Consider the following 20904-nt stretch of genomic DNA (forward strand, 5'->3'; position numbering starts at 1 on the left):
GCTTTATTAAGAGAGGGATAGATTTTGGAAGGATAGATAGTATTCCAACTATGGAACTATAGAAGATGTACCAAGAAAAGGTACTTAATATTAGACTGAATAGGCAAGTAAGAACTGCCCCCAAAGATCCTCCTGAATCATTGTATCCAAGTTTGTCACACCTGGAGGGAGAATAGGAAACTGGTAAAACCCCAGCTCAGCTTAAAGAAATACACAGCAGTAAGGAAGATAGGAATTAACATAGTTTTAGTAGTTCATAGACTCCAGAAGCACAGCTGACCCTATATTTACCGTTTCTGGTTATTGTCTCCTGTTTTTTTTTTTTTGGATCTTCAACTTGTTTGCTATATTTGTCTCTTGCAGGCTTAGTACCCTCCACTTGCAGATGACTGACTGCTTAAGCTGGATGTTACCCCCTGTCCAAGACTGATGCATCACCCCTGGACCTGGCACTGACCAAGCTCCAGATGCTGGCTAAAAAATGGACCCCTCGAATGGGACCTCTCTGGGGCAGGGACAGCTCTACATCCAATCTCAGCAGGAAGTTACTATAGAAGAAGAGACCTTTGCTCCTTACCCCAAGGGATTTTGGGCCCCATTCACATTCGATGGGGGGGAATGATGGGGTGATTAGGCTCAAGCCTCCACCGCCAAGATATTGTTTTATGTGTTTATTTTGTGTTATCCCTGTTACATGGTTGTAAAACTACTTATGTAATGGATACGAAATGGGGCCGAAAGGTATGTTAATGGAAAGATCTTTCCCAACCATTTATAGGCCTATGTGACCTGCCTTGAGCCAGAGCCACATGGAAGCCTGAGTCACATGGTGGGAGGAGCTTGCCAAACAGGTGGATCGGGAAGGGGTGGAGCTTAAGCTTGAGTGCAGTGGAGCTGGGAGAGAGAGAGGAGGCAGAGAGAGAGAGAAGAGCAGCTAGTGTGGGTGAGAGAGGGGCATTTTGCCTAAGGGAGCTTGTTTGTAGGGAGGCCTGACTGAGGGAAGGTTTGGAGATGGTGGTGCCCCCTGCAATGCTATGTGCATAAACTTCTTTATTACTATGATGGATTTGGCTTTCTGGTGTTTAAACAAATGTCTTGGTTTCATCGTCAATGAAGAGAGTCCGCTATATCTTGCGATTCAAACCTGAGAATACACCTGCATGTTCACAGCAGCCACCGTGGGTATCACATTGGCAATATAACTACTTACATTTGTCATGAGGGTTTTCCCTTATTTTTTTAATTGTTCAATAGAAGGGAGAGACAAATGCTTGCAAAAAAAATTTTTTTTAAAGCAGTTATTAACATTTTTGTATCATGGACCCCTTTTGTGGTATGAGGAAGCCCATGGACCCCTTTCTGTTTTTAAGTTGCAAAAAATAAAATATGCAGATCACAAAGGAAACCAGTCATACCGAAATATACTAATTAAAAATTATTTTAAAAACCACATCAGACTACAGGTTAAGAAGCCCTATTTTAAAGAATTGTAATATCAATGAAAAAAACTTTTAAAAAAAATCTATTTGTCCTTAATGCCATTCAACATTCACTTTCCCAAAATTTAGCTTCAGAAAAGAATCTTGTTTTCAGAATTTCTAAATCCTACTTTGTACTAAATTATAAAATTTTAGAAAGGTCCCCAACATGTCTCAGTAGGCCTAAATTTAAAATGTTTCAGTCATCTCTACCTGGTGGTGTATGGGATCCTGTTGTACTCCCAACATTCTCTGCTGATAGGGATCTATATTTGGAAGCTGTGAATATGCTGACTGCTGCATGCCATCTCCTGGAAATCCACTAAAAGAAAAACAGAATGCTGTTTAGAGCAGCCCAATAACCAGAGCAAGGAAATTGTAAAGCAGAATTAATATTAAGAGCAAGGCTTTGGACTAATAACTTCTTAAGAGCCTGTCTACCTGTGCTTAGTAATCAATATAAATGATTTCTTAATTTTTCTGTATGAAGGCATTATGGTATAATGAAAAGGGTGCTGAAACTTGGGAGTCAAGAGAAATGTTGTGGGGAAAGAGATCTGTTCCCCAACAGACTAACTCTGTGACCAAGGGTAAATCACTTCATCTCTTAAGTTTGTAAAGTGGATAATTATAATTAATGCCTACCTCTCAGGATTGTGTTGAGGGATTCAAATGAGATAAGGTATCTATGATACTTTGTAAGCCTTAAACACTATAAAAATGCAATCTATTCTTGTAGTTCTACATTATTCAATATAGCAAATACTATTAAAAATGTGTCTCTAATGTAATATTACCTACATAAAATTTTATGTGACAAAATTTAATAATTAACAGCAAAAGATAATGAAAAAATGATTTTGTATGTCTATATGGAGAAATTTGCCTTTACTCAGACTTTTAAATAATAATCTTCACTTTGTTATTCTTTAAATAGCCTTAAGTCACTTACAATGGAGGCTGAGGAAGAGAAGGAGAAACAGAAGAATCTTCTTTCTTTGATTCTTCAGCAGCTTCTGGCTCATCATCATAATCAAATCTATCTAATAACTTCTGGAAAAAAAGAATTATTTTCCCATGTTGCCTTTTTTTTTAAAAAAAAAAAATCAACATTTGTCTCATGTTAAAGTTAATTTAATACTATAACTATTTTACATGTTTTTAAAACAAAAGCTTACCTTGGAACCCAGAAATATAAAATACAAATATACACCTATACACATATTATTTTAAAGCATATTTAGATATCAAATCTTCTGGTAGCAAAATAGCTAATTTCAAAATTTTTAAAAAACATACAATATATTAATTTAGCTTATGTACTTACTTTGCATGTCTATAGAAAGAAACTATATGCTACGTGTTACTAAAATAATATTTAAGCAAGAAAACAGTGACTCTGCTTGTTTTAAAATGGAATTTGTTCACCACAAGGGTATTATATAGGCCAAGAGTAAAAACTAGGAAAATTTCAAAAAATATATCCCAAGATACTATACTATGCGTTTTGTTTTTTTTTGGCCACTGGTGAATGATGTATATCTATAATAACACTAAAAAGTCAAACAATCTCATTTTATGGAAAGAATAATTCAAATACTGGTTCTTTCCCTTCTTTCCTGAAACATAGCAAATGACTTTCATCTGCTTTGTCAAAACAAAAAAAAACATTTTCTCCCTAAAGATAAGGTGGCAATGGTATCACGCAACAGAAACATTTTCTGGTTTAAAAAAAATGAATCATTACACATTTAGTGAAAACTAACTAATGCCAACTATTTTGGAGAGATAATCCTCACAAAGAGTACACCTGATCCTCTTTACTGACCCATGTGAGAGGTGGGTATCATCTCACATGCCTACCAATATGTGACTACCAACAAAATTACTGTATTATGTGTATACCTATACTTAATCTATTCAACTTCCTTTTGGAATAATCTTTTGTCTTCAGCTAATAAACATTTGTGATATAACTTCTTTAAAAGTATAACTTATTTTTAACATTCTTTTTTTATTTTTAATTCTAAGTTCAGAATTTTCTCATTCCCTCCAGTCTCTCCCCCACCCATTGAGAAGGCAAACAATATAATACCAATTGTATATGTGAAATCATGCAAAACATATTTCCATTGCGACATAACTACTAATACCAATGTGTGCAACAGAATTAATATCTTCCTCTGAAATTCAAGCAATAAAATGAAATCGAGATTAAATATACTTAGAAGGGAGCACATATTTCCAAAGAGAAGTCGTTAGTTCAGTATTTCTAAAAATAGCTACTGATATCAAGAATTAGCTACAACAAAAATACCCAAATTAAATCTGTGATAAAATCTGAAATAAATTATTTATATGCACTTTTGGAATGCACTAACAGGATGTTTTGGGGGAGCAGATTTGCCCTTCCAATCAGATTTTGATTTTACAATTATTAAAATTATTCTGTAATCCTTGTGCATATAGACTGATAATATGGGGAAGATGGTGCAGAAGGCTGCTGAGTAGTAGAAAGAAATCAGCCTGTGAAAATAATGATGAATTTCTGTGGGCAATAAGGTGGGGTTCAATAGCTCAAACATTGAGAGCTGATTGAAAAATTAAGGGAAATGGCCTACCTTATCAAATGTAGTTTTTTGCTCAGGTTGGGGAAAGGAAGCTTTTTGTTCAGGTGGTTGTGTCGTTGTAGTCTTCAACTGAGCTGTTATAGCTTGAACCTGAGCCATCACAGAATTATCAATGGCTGGAGACTGGGGTTTTGAAGGTTGTTGGAAAGTTTGAAGAATTTGCTGAAGCTTAACAAATGAGAAATTCAATAAGCTATATATATGCTGGTAGGTGCATAGTATAAAAAAGCATTATCAAAAAAATACAATGAATAGTGAGACAAATTAATACAGGTAGGGAAACTAAATAGATTCTATGTTTCCTTTTGATAAGGTTTTTCACGTTGCTCTGTTTTGCATGGGAAAAGAGTGTACAGCAAAGGTAGAAAGGCAAAATAGCAAAAGGTTTGTGCTCTCTTAAATCCAATTGTTAGGGAAAAAAAGGTAATGAATGGAATGGTACCCCTTCATTTCTTTTCATACATATTCTATCATCTCATGCTCCTATAAACTTGGCTCTCTCAACAAAACTATATCACTAGCAACAACCCTCATCAATGTTAAGGTGCCTCCTTTTATATTTTTCCCCTGGCATACTGCCTTGCACGTAGTAAATATTTATTAAATGTTGGTTTTTATTAAATTACAATGACCTTTACAAATAACATATTCTTTTGTGTGCTTGAGTTTTAGTTAGCTTACCTGTTGTCCTTGGGTTGTCTGAAATAACTGGGCCACTGCTGCAAAAGCATCTGAGCTTGGCAACTGTGGCATAGTTGGTACTGAATTTGTAGTGACTTGTGGAGTTTCAGAAGAAACTTTTATTGGGGGTGGAGGTGAGCCTACAAGGAAATGAAATAGAAAACCATAACATCTTAGCAATAATACTTAAAATTTTATCGTTGGGGGCAGCTAGGTAACGCGGTGAGTAGAGCACCGGCCCTGGAGTCAGGAGGACCTGAGTTCAAATCCGGCCTCAGACACTTGACACACTTACTAGCTGTGTGACCTTGGGCAAGTCACTCAACCCCAACTGCCCGGCCCTCCCCCTTCAAAAAAAATAACAAAAAATTTTATCTTTATTGGACTACTACATTGGTCCTCAACAACTGCATTCTCCTCTGACCCAAGTATTTTATGTATTAAAAAGAGCTATGTAATTTAATTCACAACATATATTCTAAGGTATGGAATCTTACAAGTACAAATAAATAAAAAGTAACAATTACTAGCTCTTATTCTAATGAGTCTGGTAGGGTATTAATTGCAGCATATTCAGTTATATGTCTTAGTATTAAGAACTCAAGTAGGGAAGAACTACACAAATACATCCAGTCGATAGTTATCAAACTGTAAAACAAAACGAAACAAAATCCTACATTCTTGCACTTCAGCCAAAGACATATGCTTCACAAAAACCAGTGCACTAAGTAAATTCACAGGTTAACATTTTAGATTATCATACCTTCATTATTAGTAACATTTTCTGGCACTGAGGCAGCACTAGTAGCTCCTGCTGCCATGTCCAAAAGAGGCTGAATAATTTCAATTTTGAACACTCCATTTTTTTGCCAAAGGTTCAGAACACGAACTATTTTACTCTGGGGGGGGGGAGAGGAGAGAAGAAAGACGTGCAATAAATATGTGTCAAATAAGACATTCCTAAATATTTGTTATGAAAATATTTAAAGTAAAAGCAGTAACATTTATATCAATATGGAAAGAAAAGAATCTTTTACTACCACACAAATGCATAAAGCATGGATAGAGTGTTAGATTTGGAGCCAGGAAAACCCGAGTTCAAATCTGGTCTAACACACTTAACAGTTCTGAGACCCTGGGCAGGTCTGTTTGCTTATGTTTCTTTATTTGCAAAACGAGGGTGACAGTAATAGCACCTACCTCTCAGAGGGTTTATGAGGATCAAATGAGATAACATTTGTAAAGCACTTCGCAAATCTTAAAGAAATGTTAGCTATTATTATTATTAAATGGAATAATAATGGATTTGAATATATAAGAGGATTTTGGATAACAATGTGTGTGTGCACACATACACAAATCAAGGAAAGTACTTATGAAAAATCTTTATGGCAATATTCCTTCAGATGGAAAGGAGCTATGATTATGTCAGTGGAGAACTCTACCAAAATAGTTATGACTTAGTAGCTAAATCCTAGAAAGATAGCTTTAGTTATCTAAGGAAAATGAAGGGAACCATCTTGCCCAGTATCAAAGAGTTAATGAAGTTTCAGATATGAAATCAAGCCCAACATTTCCCCACAATGTCAGTCTCATATTTTGGGTCATTATGAAGCTCAAACAGCAAATATATCTGAAAAAAAAGTCTATCACATACAAACTATCAAAGCAATATCTACTTCTAAATGAAAACAATCAAAATACATGAACAATTTTCATAGAAGAAAATACAAATTACTAATAAACACACACCCCAAACTTCTTAATAATCCGAAGAAACATAAAATGACTTTATAATACTATGTTATAACTATCAAGTTGGTACAACCAGATAAAAAAGAATGAGATTCAATAACGGAAGGGATAGAGGAGAACACAATCTTAAACATTTCTGTTGACACTATAAATTGATACAAGCCATTTCGAAAGCAATCTGGCCATATGAGTTACAAAACTGATTATACCCTGCAACCCAAGAATCACAATAGGGAGACTATATCCTAAAGTTTTGGCAGGGGAAAGATTTACATATACAAACATCCATAGCTATTTTACAAAACCCAAACTGAGAATATCTTACACATTTAATGATTGGACTTGTAATGAATAAAATTGCATTTTATACGTCAACGTAATAAAAAATACCCTGAAACTAAAAATGAGTATCAATAATGGTTCTGTAAAGTGAGGCAAATCAAGTCTCAAAGAATTAGAATATACACAGAACAAGGCCATAAATACATACATACACACACACGCACGCACGCAATAAAACTTTATAAATATATGGTGAATGGGAGCAAACATTCTTATTGCTATTTTGTTAAAAATAACTACATTACCATTTAAACAAATGGTAGAAAATTACATTAATTATATATAATTATGTATTATGTTAATTTATTAACTAAATTATATTTTCGGTTCAATTCTGTATTTTGTTTGTATTCTTAAAGTGTGTTAATGGGTACTTCTGGCCAACATGGCTGTCTGAATGGAAGCAGGCTGATCAGCTCTCCTAGCAAAATCCTAAAACTCAGCACCAGGTCAAATGATGATTAAGAAATCCAACAAGGAACTAAAATGATTTATTTTATCTCAAGCTGCATAAAAACCCAGGCAGAAGCCAACACACAATAGAAAGGAGGGGTACCAGCAAGACTAATAATACCAGCAACAGGCAAACAAGTTGAAAGTCTATGCAATCAAAGAAGGACTAGTCTATGTCTAGAGGCAAAAAGAATAGAGGGCCATTCCAGAAAGGCCCAGAGGGGTGGGAATTCAACAAGGGACGCTGGAAACTACCAGAGCAATACAGAAATGCAGCTATGGTACTGACCACTGCCACTGAAGCAACACTCAAATGAGAACACCTCAAGGTTCAAAGGTCCCTGACACTCTGTTATGAGATATCATAGAGGTTTCTGAGTGCCTAATAATACGAACCTCAAAGTGGGGAGGAACCTTAAACCTACGAGGGTAGAGGTCAGCATAGGAACCTAGGAGAAGATGAAATAGGGCTGAGTGCATCAAGGGGCTGTGCCTAGCTCTGCACAAAGCTTCAATTCAGGAACCTTTAAGACCAGAGAGACAAAAGAAGACACCGACCTCTATAAAGAATTATTGTAGATCCAAAGATGCCCAAAGACCCAACCTAGGAATGAATAACTCCATAACAACTGCAAGCAGGGACTCAAAGGAAAAAATGGATTTTCCATAAGGACTATATGAACACCTAGAAAAAAATGAAGCAAGAGATAAAATATGAAATAAAAGCTACAAAGGAAAAGAATTGGAAAGAGAATAAACAGCATAGAAGAGAAAATGGTAAAACTTACCCAAGTAATGGACTCCCTGAAAATTAGGAAAGATCAAAAAGAAACCAATGACTTCATAAGACAGCAAGAAATATTAGAAGAATATCAAAAGATTGGAAAAATGGAAAATGTTAGATATCTGATATAAAAAATCTGACATGGAAAACATGTCAATAAGAGATAATTTAAGAGTCACTGAACTAGATGAAAAACCATGATTTTATTTAAAAGGCCTGGACACTATGTTTCAAGAAATCATGAATTAAAACTGCTTATATTTATTGGAACCTGATAGCGAAGTCAGTAAATTAACAAACATTTATTAAACATTTATTATATTCTATGCTCTGTGCTAAGTACTAGGGATACAAAGAAAGGCAAAAACATAGTTCTACTTTCAAAGACCTCACTTTCTAATGAGAGAGACAATAGGTTAAAAAAGAAAACCTATGTACATACAAGATATATAAAATGTAAATGGGAGGTGAACTTGAAAGAAAAGGTACTACCAGAGGGACATGGGAGGGAATGGAAAAGACCTCTTGAAAAAGATACTATTTGACATGAATCTTGAAGGGAGCCAAGACAGAGATGTGAGGAGGAAGAGCATCCCAGACATGGACACAAGTCAGTTAGAAAATAAAGCATCAGGAGATAGGGTGTAATGTGCAAGAAACAGCAAGGAGGCCAGTATCACTGGATCATAGGGAACATGGACTCAAGTATAAGAACAGTGGTAAGGTAGAAAAAGGCCCAGTTATGAAGGACTACATTTTATAATGAAGATAATGAGGAGATCCCAGAATTTATTATTCAGTAAAGGTGAAGGATAACATCGTCAAATCTATGTTTTAAGATCACCCTGACAGCTGACTATAAGATGCACTGGAATACTGGGAAAGGCAAAGAAGTCAATCAGAAAGCTACAGAAACAATCAAGTGGTGAGGTGAGGAGAACCTGGACCAGGGTGTTGGTTATGCAAGTGGAGAGAAGAGACTATATAAGAGGTGTTGTGAAGGAAAAAAAAGTGACAAGTCTTGACATTGGATAACTGAGGTGAAATCACATAAGGGTGGAAGACAGCACTGAGGTTGGAAGCCTGGGTGACTGGGAGGATTGCTGGTACCCTCAACAGTAATATGGAAGTTTGAGAGAAGAGAGGGTTTTGAACATATTAATTAACTTTGAGGTGTCAAATAGGTATTTTATGTTTTCAAGAATGGAGGTCAAGAAGAAATTAGGGCAAGACATAGATATGAGAATCATCTACATAGAAATAACTGAATCCATGGGAGCTGATGAGATCACCAAAAGAAATAATATAAAGGGAAATGGGAAGAGGGTCCATAAGAGCCTTACATGGCACCCATGGTTTGTAGAAAACGGTATAATGAAAACATAGAGAAGAAAAAGTACCTGGGAAAAGAGGGTACTCGACTGACAAGGTCAAAAACTGTAGAAGTCAAGAAGGATGAAGACTGAGAAAAGGCCCTTTTGGATCTGACAATTAAGAGATCACTGGCAATTATGGAGAAAGCAGTTCCAATTTGGTTTGGAAATACATTAAACCTAACAGGGATACAACTGGGGACAGAAGGCAGGTCAAGTAGAAGGATGATATTCAAGAAAGTATAGTCACAAATACATCAAACATCTTGGTCTTAAAGGAAACATTAAAAGAAAAAAAAAAGGAAAAGAACTAGAATCTAAGGGGTGGGGGTGACCCTTAATTAGAGGATAGAACAAAACTGTGGTAAATTAATGTAATAAATATTATTAAATCATAAGAAATGAGGAAAGACAATTTCAGAGAATCCTAGACAGTATGGACTGATATAGAGCAAGGTGAGCAGAACCAAGAGAACAATTTACACAAGGGCAGTAACACTGTTAAGAAAAACAACTCTGAAATGCAATGACCAACCACGTCTCCTGAGGACCTGTGATTAAAGCATGTTACTCCCACCTCCTGGAAGAGAGATGATGAACTCAAGCTTAATAAAGAAATTTACTTTTGGGAAATAGCCATTGTGTGGATTTGGTTAGTGGATGGATTTGGTTTCCGCCCTCTTTCTCTCTCTTTTTTTTTTTAACTACAGGGATGTTGGCAGGGAGAGGGTATGTTGATAATAGTGACACCCAAGAAAAGAGTGTTATAGGGAAAAAAAATGTATATGCATATACATATATGTACATATATGTATACATGCATACATGTATACATATGAACATAGAAGAGAAATTTAAAGGGAAGCATAGCCACAAGCTAGACAATTTCAAAGAAGCAGGCATTGTAAGTTAGAGATTCAGTTTTGTGGGCAATCTTTTTTCCTTTTTTTGTGGGTGGGGAAACGATCTTTCATTTGAAGTTTAGGTTCAGAATGAAAAATAAAATGTTAAGGAAATTAACTATTTGAGAATTTTTTAAAACACCAAAAAAAAAATCAATGAATCAACAAATATTTATTAGCCACTCATCTACCAGGACTGTACAAGGTACTAGCACAGGTGATACAAAAGCAAAAATGGAATAGTTCCTGCCCTCAAGGAGGTTATGCTCAGCATGTATTGCATATTCACATATAAAAAAAATCTTCCCTGAAAATAGTAACAGCCGAACAAACTGTGATAAATGAATATGATGGAATATTACTATGCTATGCAGAATGTATGAACTGATGAAAAGTAAGCAAAACTACAACAATGTGAACATGGGAGCTGGAAAGCAGGGACTGGCGTGAGCCCCCCGCCACGTCCCTCCAAAAACCTACAAAAAATGGCTCTGAACAAATTCTAGAATAGCAGAACCCACAAAATAGCAGAGGGAAGCAGGGCTCCAGCCCAAGACAGCCTGGATGGTCATTAGGTGAGGTCTATCGTGCAGGGTGGAGCCAAGCAGAGCCCAGCGTGGGCTGCGACAGGACCAACCAGACCAGGAGCCAGGAGAAAAAGGTCATAGCGCCCTGAATCAGTTTGCTGTGCCAGTTACAAGACTTCTCAACCCACAAACAAAGTTCTCGGTTTTGCCACCACCCCTGAGAGCAGCTGGGGGGTGGAGGTGGGGGGGGGGGCCCCCGGGTACAGCTGCAGTTGCTTCCTGCCCCAGGCCCACCTGGTGGGAGGAATTAAGTGGCAGATCAGAGCAGGAGTGCACAGCCTGCTTGGATCTGAGTCATGGTCTGGGTTGGCAGTTCTTGGGGGAGGAGGAATGCTGGTGTGGCAGAGCTAGCTGTATAGAAATAGCTCTGAAAACAACAGTGTAAACCCGTCAAGCTTGGGACAAAGTACTCTCTACTCTACAAGCAAACTCCACAAAAAACTCAAGGGTCAAGTAGTTGGCTGGGAACATGGCCAGGCAGCGAAAACGGACTAGATTCAGTCTCAGACTTTGGAATCTTTCTTTGGTGACAAAGAAGACCAAAACATACAGCCAGAAGAAGTCCACAAAGTCAAAGAGCCTACATCAAAAGCCTCCAAGAAAAACATGAACTGGTCTCAGGACATGGAAGAGCTCAAAAAGGAGTTGGAAAAGCAAGTTAGACAAGTAGAGGAAAAATTGGGAAGAGAAATGAGGATAAGAGAAAACCATGAAAAACAGGTCAATGACTTGCTAAAGGAGACCCCCAAAAATACTGAAGAAAACAACACCTTAAAACATAGACTAACTCAAATGGCAAAAGAGCTCCAAAAAGCCAATGAGGAGAAGAATGCCTTGAAAGGCAGAATTACCCAAATGGAAAAGGAGGTCCAAAAGACCACTGAAGAAAATACCTTAAAAATTAGATTGGGGGTCTCACTCTTGGAGGTGTGTTGATATGGAGACTCTGGGCAGCTGTAGTTAAGAGCCCTCCAGCTTGTAAACCTGGATGTTGCGACTTTGTTAAACCCTGGTAACTATGCATTGAGATTTGAATCAGACAAGTAAGGGCGGAGCCAGGATGGCAGCTGGTAAGCAGGGACCACTGTGAGCTCCATACGGAGTCCCTCCAAAAACCTATAAAAAATGGCTCTGAACCAATTCTAGAACGGCAGAACCCACAGAACAGCAGAGGGAAGCAGGGCTCCAGCTCAGGACAGCCTGGATGGTCTCCGGGTGAGGTCTATCCCACACGGAGCTGGGAACGGAGTGGAGCAGAGCCCAGCCTGAGGGGCGCGGAACAACCAAACTTGGAGTCGGGCGGATGGGGCCCCTAGTGCCCTGATTATGTGAGCTGCGGCAGAGCAACATACTGAGAGAGGGAGATAGGGAGAGACAGAATGGGATGGATTATCTCACATAAAGGTGGAAAGAGGAAGCAGTTCTGTGGGAGGAAGGGAGAGGGCAGGTGAGGGGGGAATGAGTGAACCTTGCTCTCATCAGATTTGGCCTGAGGAGGGAATACCATACGTACTCTGTTGGGTATCTTACCCCACAGGAAAGAAGAGGGAGGAAGATAAAAAAAATAAAATAAAAGGGGGGGGGATGAGAGAGGGGAGGGCAGATGGGGGTGGAGGTAATCAAAACAAACACTTTGGAAAGGGGATAGGGTCAAGAGAGAAAATTCAATAAAGCGGGATGGGTTGGGAAGGAGCAAAATGAAGTTAGTCTTTCACAACATGAGCAGTGTGGAAGAGTGATACATAATGATACACATGTGGCCTAGGTTGAATTGCTCAACTTCTTAGGGAGGGTGGGTGGGAAGGGAAGAGGGGAGAGAATTTGGAACTCAAAGTTTTAAAAACAGATGTTCAAAAACAAAAAAAAGTTTTTGCATGCAACTAAAAAATAAGATACACAGGCAATGGGGAATAGAAATTTATCTTGCCCTACAAGAAAGGAAGGGAAAAGGGGATGAGAGAGGAGGGGGGTGATAGAGGGGAGGGCTGACTGGGGAACAGGGTAACCAGAATATATGCCATCTTGGAGTGGGGGGGAGGGTAGAAATGGGGAGAAAATTTGTAATTCAAACTGTTGTGAAAATCAATGCTGAAAACTAAATATGTTAAATAAATAAATTTAAATTAAAAAAAAAAACAAACAAAAAAAATTAGATTGGAACAAGTTGAAGCCAGTGACTTTATGAGAAATCAAGATATTATAAAACAGAACCAAAGGAATGAAAAAGTGGAAGACAATGTCAAATATCTCATTGGAAAAACCACTGACCTGGAAAATAGATCCAGGAAAGATCATTTAAAAATTACTGGACTACTTGAAAGCCATGATCAAAAAAAGAGTCTAGATATCATCTTTCAAGAAATTATCAAGGAGAACTGCCCTGATATGCTAGAGCCAGAGGGAAAAATAGAAATTGAAAGAATCCACTGATCGCCTCCTCAAAAAGATCCCAAAAAGAAAACTCCTAGGAATATTGTCACCAAATTCCAGAGCTCCCAGATCAAGGAGAAAATACTGCAAGCAGCCAGAAAGAAACAACTTGATATTGTGAAAACACAATCAGCATAACCCAAGCTCTAGCACCTTCTACGTTAAGGGATCAAAGGGTTTGGAATATGGTATTCCAGAGGTCAATGGAGCTAGGATTAAAACCAAGAATCATCTACTCAGCAAAACTGAGTATCATGCTCCAAGACAAAATACGGATTTTCAATAAAATAGATGACTTTCAAGCTTTCTCAGTGAAAAGACCAGAGCTGAATAGAAAATTTGACTTTCAAACACAAGAATCAAGAGAAGCATGAAAAGGTAAACAAGAAAGAGAAATCACAAGGGACTTACTAAAGTTGAACTGTTTTGTTTACATTCCTACATGGAAAGATGATGTATATGATTCATGAGATTTCAGTATTAGGGTAGCTAAAGGGAATATACATATGTGTGTATCTATACATATATGTGTGTATATATATGTATGTGTATACACACACACACACACACACACACACACACAGGGCACAAGGTGAGTTGAATATGAAGGGATATCTAAAAAAAAAATATCAAATTAACGGATGAGAGGAATATGTTGAGAGAGGAAGAAAGAGAGAGATAGAATGGGGTAAAATTTGACCTGAGGAGGGGATAACATATACACTCAATTGGGTATCTTACCCCACAGGAAAGGAGGAGGAAGAAGACAAAAAAGGAGGGATGATGGAAGGGAGGGCTGATAGGGGGAGGAGGTAATCAAAAACAAACACTTTCAAAAAGGGACAGGGTCAAGGGAGAAAATTCAATAAAGGGGGATAGGTTAGGAAGGAGCAAAATACAGTTAGTCTTTCACAACATGAGTATTGTGGAAGGGTTTTACATAAGGATACACATGTGGCCCATGTTGAATTGCTTGCCTTCCTAGGGAGGGAGGGTGGGTTGGGAGGGAAGAGGGGAGAGAATTTGGAACTCAAAGGTTTAAAAACAGATGTTCAAAAACAACAAAAAACAGTTTTTGCATGCAAATAGGAAATAAGATACACCGGCAATGGGGCATAGAAATTTATCTTGCCCTACAAGAAAGTAAGGGAAAAGGGGATGGGAGGGGAGTGGGTTGACAGAAGGGAGGACTGACAGAAGAACCGGGCAACCAGAATACATGCCATCTTGGAGTGGTGGTGGTGGGGGGGGAATGGGAAGAAAATTTGTAATTCAAACTCTTTTGAAAATCAATGCTTAAAACTAAACACATTAAATAAATTAAAGAGAATAAAAAAAATAACTAGAACAATGTGTATAATGATTTACAAAAACATGAGGGGAAACTATTGAAATGTCTCAGAACTCTGGCCAAAGCAGCAACCTCGGGTCATACATTAAAAAACACTGATGATGAAACATTACTTCCCACCTAAGAGGTAATGGACTAGAGGTGCAGAATGAGTTATATGTTCTCAGACATGGCCAATTTTTCATTTCTCTTGCATGACTATGCATATTTGTATTACAAGGGAGAGCTTCTATTGGGCAGAGGAAAAACTTTAGTCTTGATAACTTTTTAAAAACTAGAAGAGAAGAGGGGCAGCTAGGAGGCACAGTGAATACAGCACCATCCCTGGAGTCATGAGGACCAGAGTTCAAATCTGGCCTCAGCAACTTGACACTTACTACCTCTGTGACCTTGGGCACGTCACTTAACTCCAATTGCCTTGCCTTCCCCTCCTCCAAAAAAAAAAAAAAAGACAAAAATAAAAGTTATGCCACTACCTTATTAAATACTTCTTTTAAAAATATACTTAACAAATTCAGTTTTTAGTACAATCCTTTTTCTTAAATTCTACTTCCTCCATTCCAACACATGTGTTGCTAAACAAAGGTAGTGATAATCAGACTGTACAGATAAATTTATGCTATACAACCTCAACTAGATCATCATTGTAGCAAGGCAATCACTTTCTTCCTGCCTCTCCCTGACTCATCAAAGGCTCTTTCAAACCTCTTATCTCCTCAAGCCTTCCAAAGCACTTCCTTTCCCCCACACTTTTCAACTGAAGACCTCAACACATACTTAGTACCATTCCCCATTCTTCCTTCTGTAGTTCTGGTTGTCAAAGCATAAAAAAAATTACTGTTCAGCTCTCAATTCTATTTATCTCCCTCTATGACTCCTGATAACATTAAGGTTCTGAGGAGACATATGTATCATCCCTGCTTACTACAACGTTATTGAATATATCCTTGTAGTAGTCCCTTCTTGATTGCTCATTTCAACTGATCTTTTCATGTTTCTCTTCATACCTCTTTTGAATGTCAAAGCTCCTTCTCAGGATTTTCATCAGGAATACCTACTTGAGAGCCCTCCATTTCATTAAAGGTTTTTGTTTTTTCACTTAATTTTGATATATGTTACTCTGGGTGGCAAAACTATCTTTTTCTTTTGGAATATTGTATTCTAAGCTCTCCTCTGGTTCATGATAGAAACTGCCACATCTTGAGTTATCTTGACTGATTTTATTTTAAAATTTAAAAATCCTTTTTGGCTGTTTGCATTATTTTTCCTTTCAACTGGGAGATATGGATTTTAGTTCTGACATATCTGTTATGTTCATTTTAAAGTTGCCTTCAGGAGGTAGCTGGTGGATAGTTTCTATTTTTGCTTTGTTCTATGGTTCTAATAATCTGAATTTTTATTCATGATTTCTTCAAGTGATATTCAGGCTTATTTTTTGGTCATGGCTCTCAGGTGGGACTATGATTGTTAAATCATTTCTCCTTGTTTCCTAAGTTAGTTGTTTTTGAGGTGAGATAGTTTAGATATTCTAGTTTTCAGTCTTTTGACTTTAAAGTTTTAGTGTCTCATCGAATAATTAACTTCTATCTGATACTAGTCTGTAACTAGCTGTTAATTCTCTTTCCAAGTCTTTACTCCAAAGCTCTCATTTCATTTAAAGTATTTTTAAATGCCTTTTTAATCTCTTAGTTTCTTCCAGAAGTTTTACTTGAGCCTGTGACCAAGCTGTTTTTTTTAAAGTGTTGCTTAAAGGCGTTGTGAAGTTTTCTCTTATTCATACTCCATCATTTTTGTCAAATTCCCCTTGTCTCAGACTTAACGGAGGAAACTGAGGCTTCCTCTTTACCTTGCCTTCTTCTGTGTCACCTCTCATCTCTCTGCTTTACTATAACTAAGGAATTCTCATTGCTGACACCGACCTTTTTTCATCTTCTATAAAACTGTCACCACTATTATTCCCACTCTCTCATATTCAGACTGTAATCTGGCCTCTGCTCTCATTACTCAAATCAAATTGCTCAAATTGCTCTCTCCAAAGTCACAAATAATCAAATAACAAATCTAATAGCCTTTGCTCAATCCTCATCCTTCTTGATCTCGGCTCCAGCACTATCTTCTGCAAGACGCCCTTCCTAGGCCTCTCAACTATCAGTGCCTTCTCTAAGGTAACCTTGGATATACTTTCTATGTTAAGAGAAAGGGGGAGGGGAGAAAGGTGGGCAGGGAGAGTGAGAGGAAAAGGCGATGGGGAGTAAATAGTATTGCTCTAGTTTGGAAGTAAAATCCTCGAGAAGTGCCTATTTCACTCCTGTCTTTGTATCCCTAGCATAAACTAGGTGCTAAGTAAGTACTTAATGATTGATCAGTTTTTAAAATATTAGAGAATTTGTGCTTAGTGATGTTAAGTTGTAATAAAAAAAATTTATTTAAAGAAGTATCTAATTCACTGTCATAACAAATGTGAGATTACAGATTCAACTGTCTAGCAAAGTGCCTCTGAAAAATATTAAAAACTCTATAAATACTGACATCTAACATTTTTCTTTTGAATTCTAATTTAAAGATTTCACATAAAACTCTATTCATAAAACAACCAAAAAAAGGAGATTATGGAAATTGAAACGCCATTAGAAAACAGAATTAAACCATATTGCAGAGTTTATGAAAAGTCTAAATTACATACTGATATTATAATTAAATCAATGGGCATAAAGACATTTGAAGCTGAGGCCATAAATAATGGGAAACTATCATGGCAAAATTTTAGAGATTATTTTTTTAGGAAGCTCCTCTACCAACAGCTCATTAGCATCTGAGTTTTTCCACATATCCTCCAATATTTGTCATTTTTCTTTTCTGTCATGTTAGCTAGTCTCATAGATATGAAGTGCTACCTCAGAGTTACTTTCATTTGTATTTTTCTACTCAACAGCAACTTAAATCATTTTTTTCATATGACTATAGCTTTAACTTCTAAAAAATGCCTGTTCATGTGCTTTGACCATTCATCAATTGGGGAATGAGTCTTATTTTTATAAATTTGACTCACTTTTCTGTATTTGAAAAATGAGACCTTAATCAAAGCAACCTGATGTAAAAATTGTTTGTATTATTTCATTACCTATGGTACCTTTTTAGCAAAATGCAGTTTTCCAGATTATCTCTTTTAATTAGGAGTATTTTTGCTTTTGCTCTGTTTGAAATTGTGATTAATACCCCTGTGTTTTTTACTTCAGCTTTAGCATATTAGATTCTACTTCAGCCTTTTAACTCTGAAGGTGTCCTTCTGTTGCAGGTGTGTCACTTGTAAACATACTGTTGGATTCTGGTTTCAAATACATCCTGCTATTCACTTCTGTTTTATGAGTGAGCTAATCCCATTCACATTTAGTTGTGATTACTGTGTATTCTCCTCCACCTAACTATCTTCTGTTCATTTTTTTCTTTTTACCCCGTCCCTTTTCAAAAGGTAATTTCTTTCTAAACACTGCCTTCCTTTCTTCTTTCCCCTTCCCCTCCTATCTCACTACTGGGTAAGAGAGACTACACTACTTTATGGTGGTTGGTTTTTTTCGTCCCTCTGAACCAATTCTGATAAACGAAGTTCAAGCATTACCTGTTACTATCTCCCCCCCTCCCCTATATCCTCTCCATGTTTGTAAAAGCATTCTAAAAGGCTCTTTTATGTGAGACCATTTCTTCCATTGTTCCTCTCCCTTCCCTCTTCTCCCAGTGCGTCTCTCTTTATGACCCCTTCATTTTGAGGAGGGATCATTCCAACATAACCAAATCATACTCATAACCTCCTAATTCCTCTAATAATGATAAAGTTTTTAAGAGCGAAAATTGAGAAAATCAAATTGTGATTCTATTCTGTAACTGATTTTATTTTCAATCACTACCAACATTTTGTGTAACTACCCAAGTCACATTTCATTTGTCTCTGAGTTAATTTTAGAAGTTTAGTTTTCCAGCTAATCACTGTTCTAATTTTGTGTCAAGGAAATTTATCCTTGAAAGATGCAGGTGAATGCCAAGGAGTCTGCTCTATTATCTCTCCAACGCTGGTTTGTCCTGCAAGAAAATCTCATCTGTTATCACCGTGACATTAACTAGTGCAGACGGACACCGCTAATGAGTTTTCCATGGTGACAAGATGGAGGGAGGACTCACTGTGAGCTCTGCATTTGATATTTCCAGTCAGTCATATTGTTTCCCATAACTACAATGCTGTGGGTTTTGTAACCAGTCATATTGTTTTCCCTATGCTGTCCTTTTAGTTCCATAAAAATGACCTGTAAGTTATCATTCAGATTCTAGCTGGCTAAGACTCCGTTTATTGGCAAATTCATCCTTTGTTATTAAATTGTGCTTGGAGCTTTGTGCCTCAATTTATCTTAACTTCAATCAGTTACCACGAAGGAATTGAGGGAGGGAAACTAGTCTTCAGAGCAATTTTCAAGGAACTGAGTGGAATTTTCAAGGGCAGGGGGAGGGGGAAAGGAGGAGAGAATTTCTTCCCAGAGGACTGCACCAGAAACCTCATTCTTTCCTGGATCCCAAATCTTACGAGCAAAGGCAAAGCCCCCAAACTGATGGGGAAGTTTCAACGTTGTCTTGTGGTACTGTTTTGTGTTGAGTGTGACTGACTGGCAACTGACAACTCAGGAAATTCCCCTCAGAGATGAGGCCCCTGAAGAACCTTTTCTCTTCAAAGGTGCTCCCAAGCCACCAATGCTGACTTCAGAGAAGTCAGTAAAAGCCTTTGGGATATTTTTCTTTCTTCAAAGAGGACCCACAGTTCGAGCCAGAGGGATACTTCCCATTCAGGAAGGGTTGGAAAAGCCTGGAAGCAAAGAAACATTCCTGGTTGAAAAGAGGCTAACTAAAAACCAGAGTAAAATTAGTTTGAGACATAAGGGCAGCTAGGTGGCACAGTGGATAGAGTGCTGGGCCTGGAGTCAGGAGGACTCATTTGTGTGACTATGTGACCCTGGGCAAGTTAACCCTGTTTGCCTCAGTTTCCTCATCTATAAAGTGAGCTGAAAGACATGGCAAATCACTCCAGCATTTTTGCCAAGAAAACTCCAAATGGGGTCACAAAGAGTTAGACACTACTGAAAAATGACTTTCAATTCTGAAACTGTACACTGATTTCTATTACATAAATTAGGAACTTTGTTAGAAAGTGCTTCTGCGTGTCTTTCAAGTATATGCTTGAGCAGAAAGACTAGAAGAATGGAGTTTTAAAACAGCTCCCCCAGCCAGCAGGGACCTAACCCTCATCTATCTCTAGTGAAGGATAAAAAGGAAGACTCTGCCAGTAAATGTTTTTGTGTCTGTCTTCTGACATTATCTGTGTAAAACAAACTTTTCTCCTGGGAAGAAGTATGTGAACACTTTTCTGAGCAATTTTCTAAGTCTTCAGAAAGATAATCTTTTTTGACTTACATGAATGAGTTCAAAGTGAAGTGGGCAGAACCAGGAGAACACTGTAGACAGTAACATTTTACCATAATCAACTGTAAATAACGTCATTATACTCAGCAATTCAATGATCTAATTCTAAGAATTTATGAAAAAGGATATCCACCTCCAGAGAAAATAACTGATGGAGCATGAATACAAATCAAAGCATACATTCAACTTTATTTTTGTTTTTGATATGTTCTTTCACAAAATTTATGGAAATGCTTTGTATGACTGAACGCGTAATAACCTATATAAAATTACTTTCCTTCTCAATGACAGAGGAGGGGAGAGGGAGATAATTTGTAACTCAACATATTTAAAAAGTGTGAAAAATTATTTTTACATGTAATTGGGAAAAAATATATATGCACCTCTTTTAGGGGGAAAAAGAAAGACTGTCTTTTCTCTCTACATTTGTAAACCCTGGCCAGGTTACAGAATGTAGAGATAAAGATGAATAAGAGGAGAGAGACTCTTTGATTTATGGTAATTTAAGTTAAATTGAGACTAAATTTGTGACTGAAATTCTAAATTGTTGTTTGAATGCTTTAGTTAAGTCCTGGGGTAACACATGTAGAATGTATCATTTTAAGGAAAAATGAATAAAACTGTGGAAGTTACATGGAAACAACATTTACACCTTTATCACTCACCCTAAAGGGTGAA

The 20904-nt window shown here is 37.3% G+C and overlaps 1 protein-coding gene across 6 annotated transcripts in view; it reads right to left on the bottom strand.

Annotated features, from left to right (window-relative positions):
- Positions 1-20904, bottom strand: part of SCAF4 (SR-related CTD associated factor 4) — a 114430-nt gene that overhangs the window by 48804 nt on the left and 44722 nt on the right. For 4 of the 6 annotated variants that reach the window (XM_036743388.1, XM_036743391.1, XM_036743392.1 and 1 more), the window contains exons 5-9: positions 5553-5688; positions 4790-4929; positions 4100-4276; positions 2431-2531; positions 1692-1800 (exon numbers count right to left, since the gene is read on the bottom strand). In XM_036743388.1, the coding sequence (XP_036599283.1) occupies positions 1692-1800; positions 2431-2531; positions 4100-4276; positions 4790-4929; positions 5553-5688 (663 nt within the window). The remainder of the gene's footprint in view (positions 1-1691; positions 1801-2430; positions 2532-4099; positions 4277-4789; positions 4930-5552; positions 5689-20904) is intronic. The other 2 variants (XM_036743389.1, XM_036743393.1) reach the window with 2 other exon arrangements.

Source organism: Trichosurus vulpecula, chromosome 2 (genome assembly GCF_011100635.1).
Source record: "Trichosurus vulpecula isolate mTriVul1 chromosome 2, mTriVul1.pri, whole genome shotgun sequence".
Classification (NCBI taxonomy): domain Eukaryota; kingdom Metazoa; phylum Chordata; class Mammalia; order Diprotodontia; family Phalangeridae; genus Trichosurus; species Trichosurus vulpecula.